The sequence below is a fragment of the Stomoxys calcitrans genome, chromosome 5 (genome assembly GCF_963082655.1).
Source record: "Stomoxys calcitrans chromosome 5, idStoCalc2.1, whole genome shotgun sequence".
NCBI classification, from domain to species: Eukaryota; Metazoa; Arthropoda; class Insecta; order Diptera; family Muscidae; genus Stomoxys; species Stomoxys calcitrans.
This window is the reverse complement of record NC_081556.1, coordinates 126289198-126304208: the sequence shown is the minus strand read 5'-3', so window position 1 is coordinate 126304208 and position 15011 is coordinate 126289198. Positions and strand designations below refer to the sequence as shown.

Genomic DNA, 15011 nt, shown 5'->3' with positions numbered 1-15011 from the left:
AAAAAATAACGCCTTCGATTTATCAGTGTATGTGAACGTCTGTACATTCTCAAATTCTTCATCATGCTTGCCCGCAAACGAAAACACCCCCAATCGAACCATTTCTGCCTCGGCTCAAAAACAGATTTTCTCTCCTTTACTACGTTCGATTGTTTTATTTTAGATATAACCGTGTCAATCATGTCTATTGCTAGTAAGTCGGCAGAAAAATGGGAACCATTACACAGTGTTGTGAGGTTTTGCCTATACTGAATCTTAAACTTGTCCTTCCAATGTAGTTTGCATATAGACACCCTTTCATTATCACTCGTCCGACATTGATTTGGTACCTTGATCTCTAAGTGTAAGGGCATATGGTCCGAAAAAATTTTCATATCTATACTAAAATCTTCAACGTATCTCAAAAAGCTGTGGGAGCATATATTGTAGTCTATTACAGAGCTACCCATTATTCCACAAAAGCTAAAATTTCCTTCTGTATCACCAGTTGTTCTACCATTCAAAACAATACCCCCTATATCCTCAATAATTTGCAACAACTTTCTGCCATTTGTGTTTATAGTGTTATCCTTTGATCTACGACGACCACTTATATATGCAAAGTCTTCAAAAAATCTGTTTTCCATTAACTGTTCTTCACCTATTCTTGCGTTTAGATCACCCAAAATGCAGAAATTTTCCGGATTGATTTCTTTTAAAAATGTTTCAAAGCTTTCTGCCTCTGTTTTCCATTTTGTGCAATTTAAATATGATGGAATCAAATAGAAAACGCTCCCATTAAGGTTGGTACATAAAACGGTAACATTGTGAATCGTAGCGAATTCGAGTTTAAACTTTCTTTTAATATCTTTTTTAAAACCATACAAGCAACCACCACTTGCACGGCCAGATCTATGTATTCTTGTTGCTTCGACCCAGTGTATATAATAATCTTTAAAAAAAGTTGAAAAATATGATATTTTACTTGCTTCCACATGGGTTTCGAAAAGAAAAAATATCTCAAATTTATTTAAATATGTTAAAAAATTTCCAAAATTAAGTGCTTTTTGAAGGTTAGAGACATTGTATGATAGTAAATGGCACGATTCGAGTTGCTATTGAGAGGCTGGTTTATAGGTAACAGTATCGTTATTGTAACTATCTCTAGAAATAATATCATACACATTTTCGCCAATGATTTCCTTCAAAAAGGCGGCATCACATTCCGAGGCAGCAATAATTTTTCCCTGAGACCAATTGAAGCGTTTTTCATTGATATAAATGGAAAATTCGGCCAATCGTACATTTACATTAATTCTTTTGTTTAATACTTCATTTTTCAACTTTCTCATGTTGTATCGTATGCTTTGCTCGCTTTCTGTATAATCTCGCTGGATAAAAATATTCTTCCCATTTAAATTTCTTTTAGCCGATAACACTTTTTGAGTTTGGATACACGAGCCCAATGTAAAAATAAAAAGCCTTCCTGATCCAACCATTCTAGTTGTAACCACATCCACATCCACATTCATAATTTCAGTACAAATTTTAGTGAACTCTTTTTTCGCAAGTAAAGAGGATGTGCAAGTTAAACCACTGACCACAACATTTGATGAACGTGACCTTCGATCAATTATTTCCAAGCGAGACGTTAACTTTTTCATTTCTTCTTTAAGTTGTATGTTTTCTTGCTGTAACTCTCGTATTTCATTTCTCATTTCAATCAAGTCTTCTTTTTTTGCGACATCCTTTAACTTCTCGTCTAACATTTCACCCAATTTGTCCCAGGAAAACACATCTTTTGCATTGGAACTCATATTGATGTATGGAATACGCTTTTTCGGAGTGCTATCTGTTATTTCTGGTGATGTCGACTGTAACGGTCGCTTTGCACTCATTTATTAAAAAATTGTAGCATATCTTTAGGAGGAAAGTAAATGAACAACGTCAGTGTTGAAAAACGCACTAAAACACAGTTTACTTATCGATAACACTTTTTCACCATCAGCTGTTGATTTGTTATCGTCGTAAAGATTTGGCAGGTTCGAAAGAAGAGTTCAGCTGATGTATTGTTTTTTCAATTCAGTGGTGTTGGTGGCAAATAGTTATTCCAGTGCTTATTCCTTTTGATATTTGCAAATTTTGGCCAAAAAATACAAAAATTAATAGTCACCCGTAATTCAGAATGCGGTGCCTTTTATCCTCAGTGATTGTGCAGACTATGGTATATCGTGGAGCGAATTACATGAGTCAGAATGCGGTAAGTAGCAAATGCCGGCAGCTACGACTGGAGCTCCCAAAAAACACGTCTGTCTATGGCAAAACAACAAAGTACACTATCTGTCAACGAGTTTTGGTCGTGTATGTGTATATTGCAGTTAAGAACCATAGCACATACAAACAACGAAAAATGGAGCGAACTCGTTACATACACAAAAATACATGAGTTGCACTCATCACTGATTTTGACAGATAGTGCACTCAATATTTTGTTGTTGGGCAACTGCCACTACCTGTAAATGAATATATCTTGATGCAACCTTCTATTAGTGAATCCTGCACATGTAGGTGTCAGTCACTGCTTGGACCCCAATCACGAGAGAGAGAGAGACTACAACTTACTAATGAACCACTGAGAGAAAAGAGGGTTTGAATGTTTTATAAATCTATATACATAACTCTCATAGTTAAGAAATATGCCTTATCCTTCATACTGTTCCACACATTTTGGAAATCTTGTAGTCTATATAGTCTTTTACAGGTTTGAGGTGAGTAGTTAGCAAAAGAAAGAAATGTTTCTTATTGTTGCTGCTGCTGGTTCTGCTGCTGCCGTTTTTGTTGTTGTTCTATCTAGCTTTCCTCTTTCGACCTCCTTATCTTTATTTCTTTGATTTCTTTGGTTTTTTATCATCGAAAGACGTTGCAGCTGATGCTGTTGCAGCAGCCAAGGTCGACGACTGCTGTTGGCTCTTTTCAAAGATCTTCTTTACCGAGGGCTGTTGTGCCGAAACCTGAGTTATGGGATGATTACCCAACGATGGTGTAACTGGTGTATCATCCAAAAACAATGGATTCTTCACTTCCATTTCGCCAGTCTGAAAAAAATTGAAAATAAATCAATTAAAAACATCCATCTAAGCTATTTAAATGCGGTAGCTCAATTCATTCAGTGATTGATACAAATCAGCTGTTTTCCGTCTATAGCATCAGCTGTCTTCATTTGAATATTCGAAAAATAACTTAAACTGATAACTACCCATGAAAAAGTTCTACAATATTCCCAAGAAAAATATATGTACCCGTGAAAGTAACTTAGTATCTTAGGCCACTTTAAATTCCAACACGAACTGCTACCTTAATTACTATTACTCTTCAATCTAATTTGAAAGCCACAAATTTTCACATTCTATTATCAACTTACCGGTGCCAAACCTGGACATTCATACACTGTATAATCACCCTCCTCATTATCATCGTCACTCTCCACATAAGACATTTCACAATTCTCCTCATTGTTTGGACGATTTTCCATAGCAATGATCTGTTGTTTCTGATGCTGGTAATGGTACATTTGGGCACTTTGAGCCAACTTGCGATCGCCCGATGGTGAGATGTCTTTATTGGGACCGGTTACACCATAGGCGGGATAATCGACATCAGCAGCAGCTTTACTTCGATTATGGAATCTGAAGGGGGAAAATAAATTAAAGTATTAGGGACAAAAAAAAAATTATTATGTTTGTATTTGGTAAATTAAAAGTTCTAGGATGAATTGATTTATTACGGCTTTGTTGAGGTAATCGGAAGATATCAATGCACGGCTAAATAACAGAAGGTCGTGCCACTTGCAGAAAACCAAAGGTGGAAAGGCCCCGTGAACATTAAAGTCCAAAACAAAATGGGCGCATTGAGCTTTGTATTTGAGCGTTGCGTTGGAAAATGCAACTCTGCAAACAAATGTCAAAAAAGCAAGGCGCAAAATTAACCAATTTTTAATTTTGACTCCAAAAAACACTACTTCACGTGAGGCGATATAGAATGACGCTTGATTTCAATCGTAAAAGTTGAAAATTCTTTAACTTTTGCTCGTTGCTTTTATGTGATTTGTTTACAGAGTTGCATTTTTCAATGCAACGCTCAAAAGCTAAGCTTAGCGTGCTTATTATGTTCTAGCCATAAGAATGTCAAAATGTGCCACTTAAAAATGTCACATGTGGGAGAAAACGTAAGCAAATTGAATGTAAACAAACAAGGCGGATTGAAAATGAGGTCTCATGCGAACAGCTTAAAACAGCCGGTCAGCTTGACGGTAATGGAATGGTCATGGACAAATTTGCATTTTAGTTTGACGGTTTTACGATGACAGTTCACAGCAAACTACTCTTTTTGCACGTTTTCTTTGTTTGTGCTTCTCTTTCTATCATTTAACCTGCACGCGTACACATACGACCGCAAGTTCGTTTTGTGGTGTTGAAAACAATGTCATTTCAGAAATGACAACTTGATGACGGTTTGCACCATATGATTTGTGGTTGTTGTACAAATGAGACAAATCAAATGAGAAGATTGACATCCTCAATGACAAGAACTGTCAAAACTTCAGGAAATTATATGTTGCCTGATTGCTTTCCGTAAACTTCAATGGAATAATATATACATAGATATATAGATTTTTGACTAACAAAGTATATATACCATATATATATTCATTTGAGCTGCGTATCTACAAACGAAATTTTCGGTAACGGTAAAGAAAGTTTCGCTAGAATATGTCAATGAATTTCTTATGGTAACGAAAATTTTGTCAGAGGTGCATACTGCCTTTAAAGGGATTTGATTTCATATCTTTATACCCACCACCATAGGATAGGGGTATACTAATCTAGTCATTCCGTTTGTAACACCTCGAAATATTGATCAAAGACCCAATAAAGTATATATATTCTCGACCGTCTCGACACTCTGAGTCGATCTAGCCATGTCCGTCCGTCTGTCGAAATCACGATGGCGGTCGAACGCGTAAGGCTAACCTAATGAAATTTGCACAGATACTAACTATTGATGTAGGTCGTTGGGGATTGCAAATGGCCCATACCGGTTCAGATTCGGATCAAGCTTCCATATAAACCGATCTCCCAATTTGACTTCTTGAGCCCCTGGAAGCCACAATTCTTGTTCGATTTGACTAAAATTTTGCAGATAATGTTCTGTTATGACTTTCAAGAACTGTGCCAAGATCTATAATCTGATATAGCTCCCTTATAAACCTATCTCCCGATTTGACTTCTTCAGCCCTTACAAGCTTCTTTTTTTGACCGATTATCCTTGTTCGGTTACTAGAAGCTTTCATTTTTGCTTGTTAGACAGAAGTTTGTTAGGTAGAATATAATTATGCCCTTGAACTAAATTTAGTTTGTATAAATTTTTAGCAGAATCTAGAACTTAGCAGGCTTTTACTTGTTGGTGATACTTACGTGTACCATGCTATGCCCAAGACAAACAGTCCTACAGTAGCTGCTGCACTCACGCCTGCTATAAGCGCCACCACATACATGCCCATTTCGCCTTTCATGCCCAAATGCTCACGCACCACCATGTGCGCTTCATTTGAGCCTTCCATAGCCGGCAACTGGTTACCTTTGGGATGCAATTTGTCAAGCAACGATGTCATATCTTGACGTGCCGGCGCCACTCCTCCCATCTGCATTTGTTTCACATTGACCCCATTTACACCAGCGGCCGCCGCTGCTGAAGCCGATTGTGGTTTGATGCGATAAAAATTGGCATTACCACTTTGACCCACAATACCAGCTTGCTGGGGTGGCAAAACCATTGTCGAAGGATCTTCGGCAACTTTTCCAGAGTTCTTGGCATCTGCCTCATTGTTATTTTCTTGCGGTGTATATTCTTCGTATTCTTCCAAGACCTGCGAATCTAAATCCTCTTCTTTATCCATTTCAACGCCTTCATCATCAACACCCGCACCGGCATCTTCATCTCTTAACTGCTCAACAACACTGCTAGCTTCCATATTGCCCACCATATAACCACCAGCATTGTCATCGATGGTCTCATAATAGCGGGGATCATTGGGATTAACGGCAAAATTAATGCGATCCCTGAGATTGTGGATATTCTCGAGACTGGGATATTTGTAACTGAAATCCTGATTGGTGTTGTCGTATTGATCGACAAACTGCAGATTGTTGTTATTGTTATTGCCGCTTTGGACAGCGCTGGTATCCAAATTGCTGTCCGCATTCTCCTTAAACTTTCGCACATAATCATAGTCCTCATCATTTTCCGCTGCCATGGCAGCCAATTGTTGCTGGCGATAACGTTCACGCATGCGCTCTTCACGTTGTCGCTGTCGCAACAACTTCAAATTGATCAATTCCAGATGTTGTTCGAATTGTTGCTGCAACCGTCGGCGGGCATTCTCTTCCATTAGTTGAGTAAGAAAGTCCGAATTAACTTCGTAGGAGGAGCTTTGAGCTGGTTGTAAAGGTCTACGTCGAAGACCTGAAATTAAATAGAGATAAAGAGAGAGAGAGAGAGAGAGAGAATTAACTAATGTAACAATCAGAAATACTTTCGTTTTTTGGATATGTCAAAACTTGGATATACATATGTATATACAGAAAATTTGCTAACATATTGGACTGCTAAAATGCTAAAGTGGAGGCCGCGATAGCGTAGAGGTTAGCCTGTCCGCCTATGACGTTGAACGCCTAGATTCGAATCCTGGCGAGAACTTAAAAAAAATTGTTCTGCGGTGGTTAACCCCTCCTTATGGTTTGTTTACATGGCTCAATAACAGAAGGTTGCGTCACTTGCATAAACCCAAAAGTGGAAATGCCCCATGAACATTAAGAATATCAAAATGTGTCACTTTAATATGTCACGTAACGTAAACATTAACTGAATATAAACAAAATGTCTATTAAATTATTGCAAAATCCGACGGACTCTATTTACAAAAGTCAAACAACAACACACAACAAAGACAACATAATTGAAACAGACTTGGTTCGTGAGCATTTAATTATTGGTTGCCCAAAAAGTAATTGCGGATTTTTTAAAAGAAAGTAAATGCATTTTTAATAAAACTTAGAATGAACTTTAATCAAATATACTTTTTTTACACTTTTTTTCTAAAGCAAGCTAAAAGTAACAGCTGATAACTGACAGAAGAATGAATGCAATTACAGAGTTACAAGCTGTGAAAAAATTTGTCAACGCCGACTATATGAAAAATCCGCAATTAATTTTTGGGCAACCCAATACATTGACAATTAATAGAAGCAAAATAAGTATTGGCGCTGCGACATGTCGCTTCTATTATGTTTATAGAACTCAATACCACTTTTACGGAATGTGTTGGCGTTTTTTTCGTAAAACATTTTTATACCCTCCTCCATAGGATGGGGGTACACTAACTTCGTCATGCTGTTTGTAGCACCACGAAATATGCGTCTAAGAGTATAAAAGTATATATTCTTGATCGTCATGACATTCTATGTCGAAATAGACATGTCCGTCCGTTCGTCTGTCTGCCGAAAGCACTCTAACTTTTGAAGGAGTAAAGCTAGGCGCTTAAAATTATGCATAAATACTTTTTATTGGTGTAGGTCGGTTGGGATTGTAAATGGGCCAAATCGCTTAATGTTCTGATATAGCTGCCATATAAACCGTTCTTGGGTCTTGACTTCTTGAGCCTCTAGAGGGCGCAATTCTCATTCGATTTGGCAGAAATTTTGCATCAGGTGTTTTGTTATGACTTCCAACAACTGGTCTTGACTTCTTGGGCCTCTAGAGGGCGCAATTCTCATTCGATTTGGCAGAAATTTTGCATGAGGTGTTTTGTTATGACTTCCAACAACTGTGCTAAGTATGGCGCAAATCGGTACGTAACCTGATATAGCCGCCATATAAACCGATCTGAGATCTTGACTTCATCAGCTTTTACAGGGCACAATTCTCATCCGATTTGGCTGTAATTTTGCATGTGGTGTTTTAGTATCACTTCCAACAACTGTGCTTAGTATGATTCATAATCGGTTCATAACCTGGTATAGCTGCCATATAAATCGATCTTGGATTTTGACTTCTTGAGGAACTGGAGGGCGCAATTCTCATCCGATTTGGCTAAAATTTTGCATCAGGTATTTTGTTACGACTTCCAACAACTTTGCTAAGTATGATTCATAATCGGTTCATAGCCTGGTATAGCTGCCATATAAACCGATCTGGGATCTTGACTTCTTGAGCCTCTAAAGGGCGCAATTCTCATCCGATTCGGCAGAAATTTTGTACAACGGCTTCTCCCCTGACCTTCAACATACGTCTGCAATATGGTCTGAATCGATCTATAGTTTGATACAGCTCCCATATAAACTGATCTCCGGATTTAGCTTCTTGAGCCCCTACAAGGCCCAATTCTTATCCCAATGGACTGACATATTACACAATGACTTCTACAATGTTCAGCATCCAATTCATTTTTGATTCGAATCGGACTATAATTTAAGATAACTCCAATGGCATAAAAGTTCTTATTCATTATTCTTAGTTTGCCTAAAACGAGATGCTACGCAAAGAACTGAACAAATGCGATCCATGGTGGAGGATATACAAGATTCGGCCCGGCCGAATCGTAGCACGCTTTTACTTGTTTTATAATGCGTTTTGACAGTTACTCGGCCGAGAAGTCCAAGTCATTACAAGGCTTTATTTAGAATTTTTTAAGACTTTTTTTAAAAGTCCTTGAATTAAATTACCCTCATTGTGGCGTATAAATGTTATTTTTATATGCACAATTTACGTAAGTCATACGCCACCTATGACGCACGTATTAAAGTTAATGATACGCTGCACTGGTCAATTAACATTTTATTATATTACACGATGTGTTTCCCTTTTTTATGACCATTAAAACAAATAGTAATTAACAAGCCAATTTTAACCACATTTTCTATAAATGTACAACAGTTTCTAATTAGAAAATGTGATTGTCACATAGCGGCAATTAAATTACATATAAATAATAAAAAGAAAACCTTTCAACATAAAGACAGACGCTTTTAGAAATTCATAAATCATTTCCTGACACGAAAGAAAATGTTCAAAAATAGATGAAATACAAACAAAATTGATTAAAAATTTATGGCGTTTTCATTTCAAAAAACCCCCCTCTCCAAATTATACGCAATAAAAATAGCTATGTGCATACAAACAAAATATTTTTAGAAGCAAAACAAAGAGAAATAAACTTGAGTTAATTTCGTGTTTTGTTAGTTTATTAGCCCTTACGTGTCGAAATATAATTAACATGGCCAATGACAGAGCCCCCCTCCTCAAAAGAGTGGGTGAGAGTGAGAAAGAGAGCCAGGACGAATAAATGGAAAATATTAATGAACCACAAAAAACGGATGGAGAAGAAAGCCACAAAAAAAAACGTTAACTACCATCAAACACCAACGACTATTTTTGTAATATCTATTTTTAGCCACAAAAACAAGGAGTAAACATTTACGAACACCGAAACGTAAGGAACCCTCCCTCCACACTGACATGAAAACGGTATGTCCTTGTGCAGCACCACCAAATGTTATTTCTATCAGTAAGGTATATTTGAATTTCACACCATTTGGGGGCGTAAAAAACAGGGCCACACGAACGGAAGGATGGATAAACTATTAGGCAGTGAAGGAATGAAAGTTTAGTTAAGGTAAACCATTTCCGACTGAACAAAAGCTTAAAGGCCAACATTTGTTTGAAATGTGTGTAAGGATGTTGACTTGTTTAGAATAGCATTACAACAAATGCCTGTTGGTGTTAGTTAACATATTGCCCTAAGAATGTTGGTTAAAGCTGTATTAATGGCCAACTTAGAATTTAACGATAGAAGGAGCCTACTAGGAAAAGTGCTGTCTCCCAAACTAAATTGAGCAGTGTATTCACCCGCAACAGAAAATTACCCTGTCATCAACATGATAGATATAATACCGACATTGGGAATTGTCTCCTTAGGAGTAGGGAACCCAAGTTGGAACGAAAAGTCGACTATTAGACTTCAATCAAGTCGATTTTTCGACTTTTGGACTTATTTTTGCATAAAGTCGACTTTTCGACTTGTACAAAAAGTGAAATTTTTCAAAAAGTTGACATTTCGACTTTTTGTTAAAATTTTGCAAAATTTTCTAAATAAGATACTCCTTTTCTAAAAGTTTTCATAGACTTTTAACATCAAGATATAATCATTTCTTTGTATGCTCTCGTATATGTAGAAAAACTTGTCAGCTGTTTTGTTTTTGCTTTATGAAAACACATCAAAACGATTACCGTCGAACAGAAACCGGAAAGTAGAATTCAGTAAAAACAAAATTTTACGTTTCGTTTTCGTGTCAGCTGATAAAATTTGAAGTTTGAACGAATTGCAAAACCAAAAATTTTTATTTAGAAAACTGTTATTCTTGTTTTATGATTTCTCTGTGGAATTTTTTACAATTTATTGTCAATAGTTTTGGGTAAAATTTGAATGGCTAGCCCACCACCAAAAGGTGAGTACGCACGGTTGCCAGTACATATACATAAGGAGAAATTACAAGATGAGTGTGGGGGTCGAGCATCAATACGGCGCCATCGTATCTGCTAAACCATGTTAGGACTATATATGTCGTGAAACCACAGTCTATTGAGGTATTCCACACACTTCGACCTCACTGTTCTACAACCCGTGGCCTACAGGGCCGGCATATATCCTGATTTCGAACACTCTAAATCGCTTCCCAGAATTCCTTTTGCTGCTATCGTTATGGCCTAGAGCTATGAGTGAAAGAACATACACTCGTCCAGCAGTCTCACGTACATACCGATGTTGCGTGTGTCGGAATATAGAACCAAATACAGTCCTTGTTCCCATCTTGCAGCTACCTATAAAGACCGATATATCATTCTCTTCTCTTTCGGTTGGAAAGACGGCTCCCTTAAGGAATGCGTTGTGTCCTTAGGCATGTCTGAAGTTCTCCGACATATGATTTTTGAAATGTCAAATGCTACTTTTTTGTAATAGGCATAATCGCTCGCTTACATTTACGATACATTTATTCTATGGTTGCCCAAAAAGTAATTGCGTATTTTTCATATAGTCGGCGTTGATATATTTTTTCACAGCATGTGACTCTGTAATTGCATTCTTTCTTCTGTCAGTTATCAGCTATTACTTTTAGCTTGCTTTAGAAAAAAAGTGTAAAAAAAGTATATTTGATTAAAGTCCATTCTAAGTTTTATTAAATATGCATTTACTTTCTTTTAAAAAATCCGCAATTACTTTTTGGGCAACCCAATACATTTACAGTTCATTAACGAGAGCATAACCATGTCTTTAGAAGATTTTTAAAAGCAAAATTATCGAATTTGTATATTAAAACATTCTCGCTATCTTAAAGCCCATATGGCTTATTGCAAAAGTTTTCACATTCCCGTTTACATCCCCCTTTTTTGGATTTGAATTAAAGATTGAAATGGTCTACATATCCTAGCCGAATTTTAACTAGTGTTACTCTGAATGTTAAAACCCAAGCAGAACATCACATTTTATAGCACATTGAGTAACGAACTTTTATTCTCTTTCACTTCCTCTATAAAACTATAAAAGAGTCAAAGATTTTATGTATCCGGGATTATCAAAGACCATTTTTCAAAAATGTAGAATTTTTCAAACTTGATCGTTGTCGTCACCATAAAACATGAAAACAGGCCGCCTTTCATCTAGACATCGCTTAATTTGGTGCAAAAACTTCTATTTGTGAAATGTACCCTTGTTCGATTGGTCCACGGATTGAAATAAAGTTTTAATATGCTGCGAAAATGTTGCCTGCCAAATTTTAGACAAATTGGATCAAGAATGTGGGGTTCAGAGAAAAAATACCGATAATTGTGGGTATGTGAGTGTGGGACCTACACCTTAAGTTGAACTCATATGGACCTTACTCGCATCTATATGGTAAATATATCAAAATATGAAAATGCAAATTTTGCCCATGCACATTCCACTAAGGAACAGGGGCAAACTTCTAACATATCAAGGAGTGCAGTCCGATTCGAGTTTAAGCTCAATGATAAGGGGCCGCCTTTTTATAGCCGAGCCCGAACGGCGTGCCGCAGTGCAATACCTCTTTGGAGAGAAGTTTTACCTGGCATAGTACCTCACCATCAATTCACCAGTAATATTTAAAGACATAAGAAAATCTTTCTTGACAAATTTTGAGGGAATTGGTTAACAAATGACCATTTTATTGCAATCTTACTGAAAATCGGAAGAACATATATATGGGACCCATATCTTAATCTGAACTAATTTCGAGCAAACTTTATAGATATTGTAAAAGACGTCGAGGAAAGCGTTGTACAAAGTTTTGGGAAGATTGGGCTATAAATGCGCTTGCAGTGGCTCTAGGAGTAAAAATCGGGCGATATATATATATATATATATATATATATATATATATATATATATATATATATATATATATATATATATATATATATATATATGAGCTATATCTAAATCTGAACCGATTTCTATGAAATTCACCAATGATGTCGAGAGTCATAAGAAAGTCCATCCTGCCAAATTTCTAGGGAATTGATTAACAACTGACTCTTTTATTGCATTATCACTGCAAATTGGACGAACACATATATGGACCGATTTCTATAAAATTCACTAACAATATTAAAAGTCATAAAAAAATCCTGCCTCCCAAATTTCGGGAGAATCGGTTAACAAATAAGCATTTTATTGCAGTATTTCTCCAAATCGGATTCAGAGTCAAGTCAAAATTGATTAACTCCGCAGCCCTGGGCAGAACGGCGTAGTCTACTCGACTGACCCAACTATGCAATGGCACAGAATTGCTCTCTCTCTCTCTCTCTCTCTTTCTCTCTCTGCGGAAAATTATGCACAATTTATACATGAATATCGAAAGTCTGCAATAACAAAAACTGCGCTGTAATCTACCCGGAAAAGAGATCGCAGTTTGCTTGGTGACACGGGGACATGTAGTCGCCGTCTGGGACCTAAACATGGTATTCCGTAACAAGTACAAAAACGAGGCGAAGCCGGCCAAAAGTGCCTAATGTGTGTGTTTTTTTGAAAATCGATAAAAGGAAAGAGTCCTCCAGATTGCGCAGGCTGCTCTCTTAGGACCCAAAAACCCTTGAAAGCATTCAAAGGGATGGCATAACTTAATTTTTAGACACTTAGGCTAATTGCAGTCTGGGGAGACTATGTACAATAGAAACCTTTTCGACTTTTCAATGGTATTCAGTTATCAGAATGCTTACACTAAGGGTCGGTAGATTGACAGTGCTCTACATAATGTGATTGGCTACTTCAAAGGGAATTTGGGTATAGGCGGTTACACTTTGACGGTCTTCTTGAACACACAAAGGTCTTTTAATAACGTAAATTTGGAGTCCAAACATGAATCTCTGGAGGGCATAAAATCCGGCCACTACTGGCGAATTGTGTTGATGCGATGTCGTCAACGCGGATCACTACGTCTTCATGATTAATGGCCGCTTTCTCTTTACTATTGTGGACCTCATTCAAGGGGCGTTAGCTTGGCATAAACACCAAAAGATGGCGGATCAAGGATATTGCGAACGGATGCCAGAAAGGCATTCAATGTGGCCAGCGGTGGTGGCAGACGGGAGCTATGCAATGTATATAGGGGGAAACTAAGCGTATATAAGAAGGAATTGAGAAGGTCCAAGAGGGAGGACTTTATAAGGGTAATAGAGGTGTTGTCGGGTATCAAAGACATTTCGAGGCTTAGGAAATTGATGGCAAAGTACGTCCCGCATACAGGTAAGAGGCCAGATGGGGATTGGATGGAATCGCCTGGCGACACTTGGGCTCATTTGTTGGAGACCCACTTCCTTGGCTGCGGTCCTGTGACCCACAATGGATGGGAGCTAGAGGCGGTGGAGGACAATAGCTTAGCCGCCTTGGCGGAGGATTTGGTGTCCCATGAGGGTGTTCTTCGGGCTTTGAGGACCTTTGGACCGTATACATCTCCTGGTCCAGATGGTATCTACACTATGATGTTGCAAGTGAGCTATGACTATCCCGGCACGGGACAGCTGTGACCACCACATAGTTTGATGTCTGTGAGCGCCCGACTGTGTGGTGTTCATTGCTGTCACGAGAAGCTTAGCTGCGAGCTACCGGGCGCATCCACAAGTTGCGTATAGTGGAAAGCTCCATACGGAGTAGCAGTAACGGCAGTCGCGGACAATCAGCGGTATCGAACGGAGAGTCTCAATGAGAGGCCGGCGGCAATGTTTCTTGCACAAATACTGAGTGCCTATGATGCTCGATATGACAAGGCGGTTTATTGGCGCTTTTAAATAAACAATGGCCACCCTGTTCCCGCGGCAATCGGTCCTTTGAAACGGAAAGAACTTGCTCACCTACGAGAGCTTAATGAGGTTACAACAACAACAACTATCTGGTAGATAGGTACATCGCAATGTTTCGGGCATGTATCAGGTACAGAGTGGTATTTATATCGAAGATGGGGAAGCTGCAGTGGAGTGTAGCCAAGGATTTAAGGCCGATTGATCTCTCTTCCTTCTCCGTGAAGACGTTAGAGAGAATTCTTAACTTCCACATAAGAAGGAGGCTAGGAGGAAACTACTTTTCCAGGCATTCCAGCACTCTTATATTAAGGAAAGGTCGGTTGATACCGCGTTTCACAGAGTCCTGCATCTTCTGGAGAGAACCCTCCAGTTTAAGGATTTCGCGTTGGTGGCGTTTCGGGATATTGAAGGGTCGTCTGCCATAGGGTTGGCCCTGAGGAAGGCGGATGTGGAGGATGGTATTACTGGGTGGTATGCTTCTGCATAGGGAGATCGCGGCCAGCATTTGGGCCACTTCGTTGAAAGTGAATGCGACCAGGGGCACGCCACAATTGCAAATTGCAAATTTCGCTCATGATCATTCCACTAAGGAACAGGGGCAA

The 15011-nt window shown here is 38.3% G+C and overlaps 1 protein-coding gene across 1 annotated transcript in view; it reads right to left on the bottom strand.

Moving 5' to 3' along the window:
• Window positions 1–2312: 2312 nt before the first annotated feature.
• Window positions 2313–15011, bottom strand: part of LOC106095463 (uncharacterized) — a 32798-nt gene continuing 20099 nt past the window's right edge. The window contains exons 2-4 of the mRNA XM_059369160.1: window positions 5454–6501; window positions 3401–3665; window positions 2313–3074 (exon numbers count right to left, since the gene is read on the bottom strand). Coding sequence (XP_059225143.1) covers window positions 2859–3074; window positions 3401–3665; window positions 5454–6501 — 1529 coding nt within the window. The 3' untranslated portion in view covers window positions 2313–2858. The remainder of the gene's footprint in view (window positions 3075–3400; window positions 3666–5453; window positions 6502–15011) is intronic.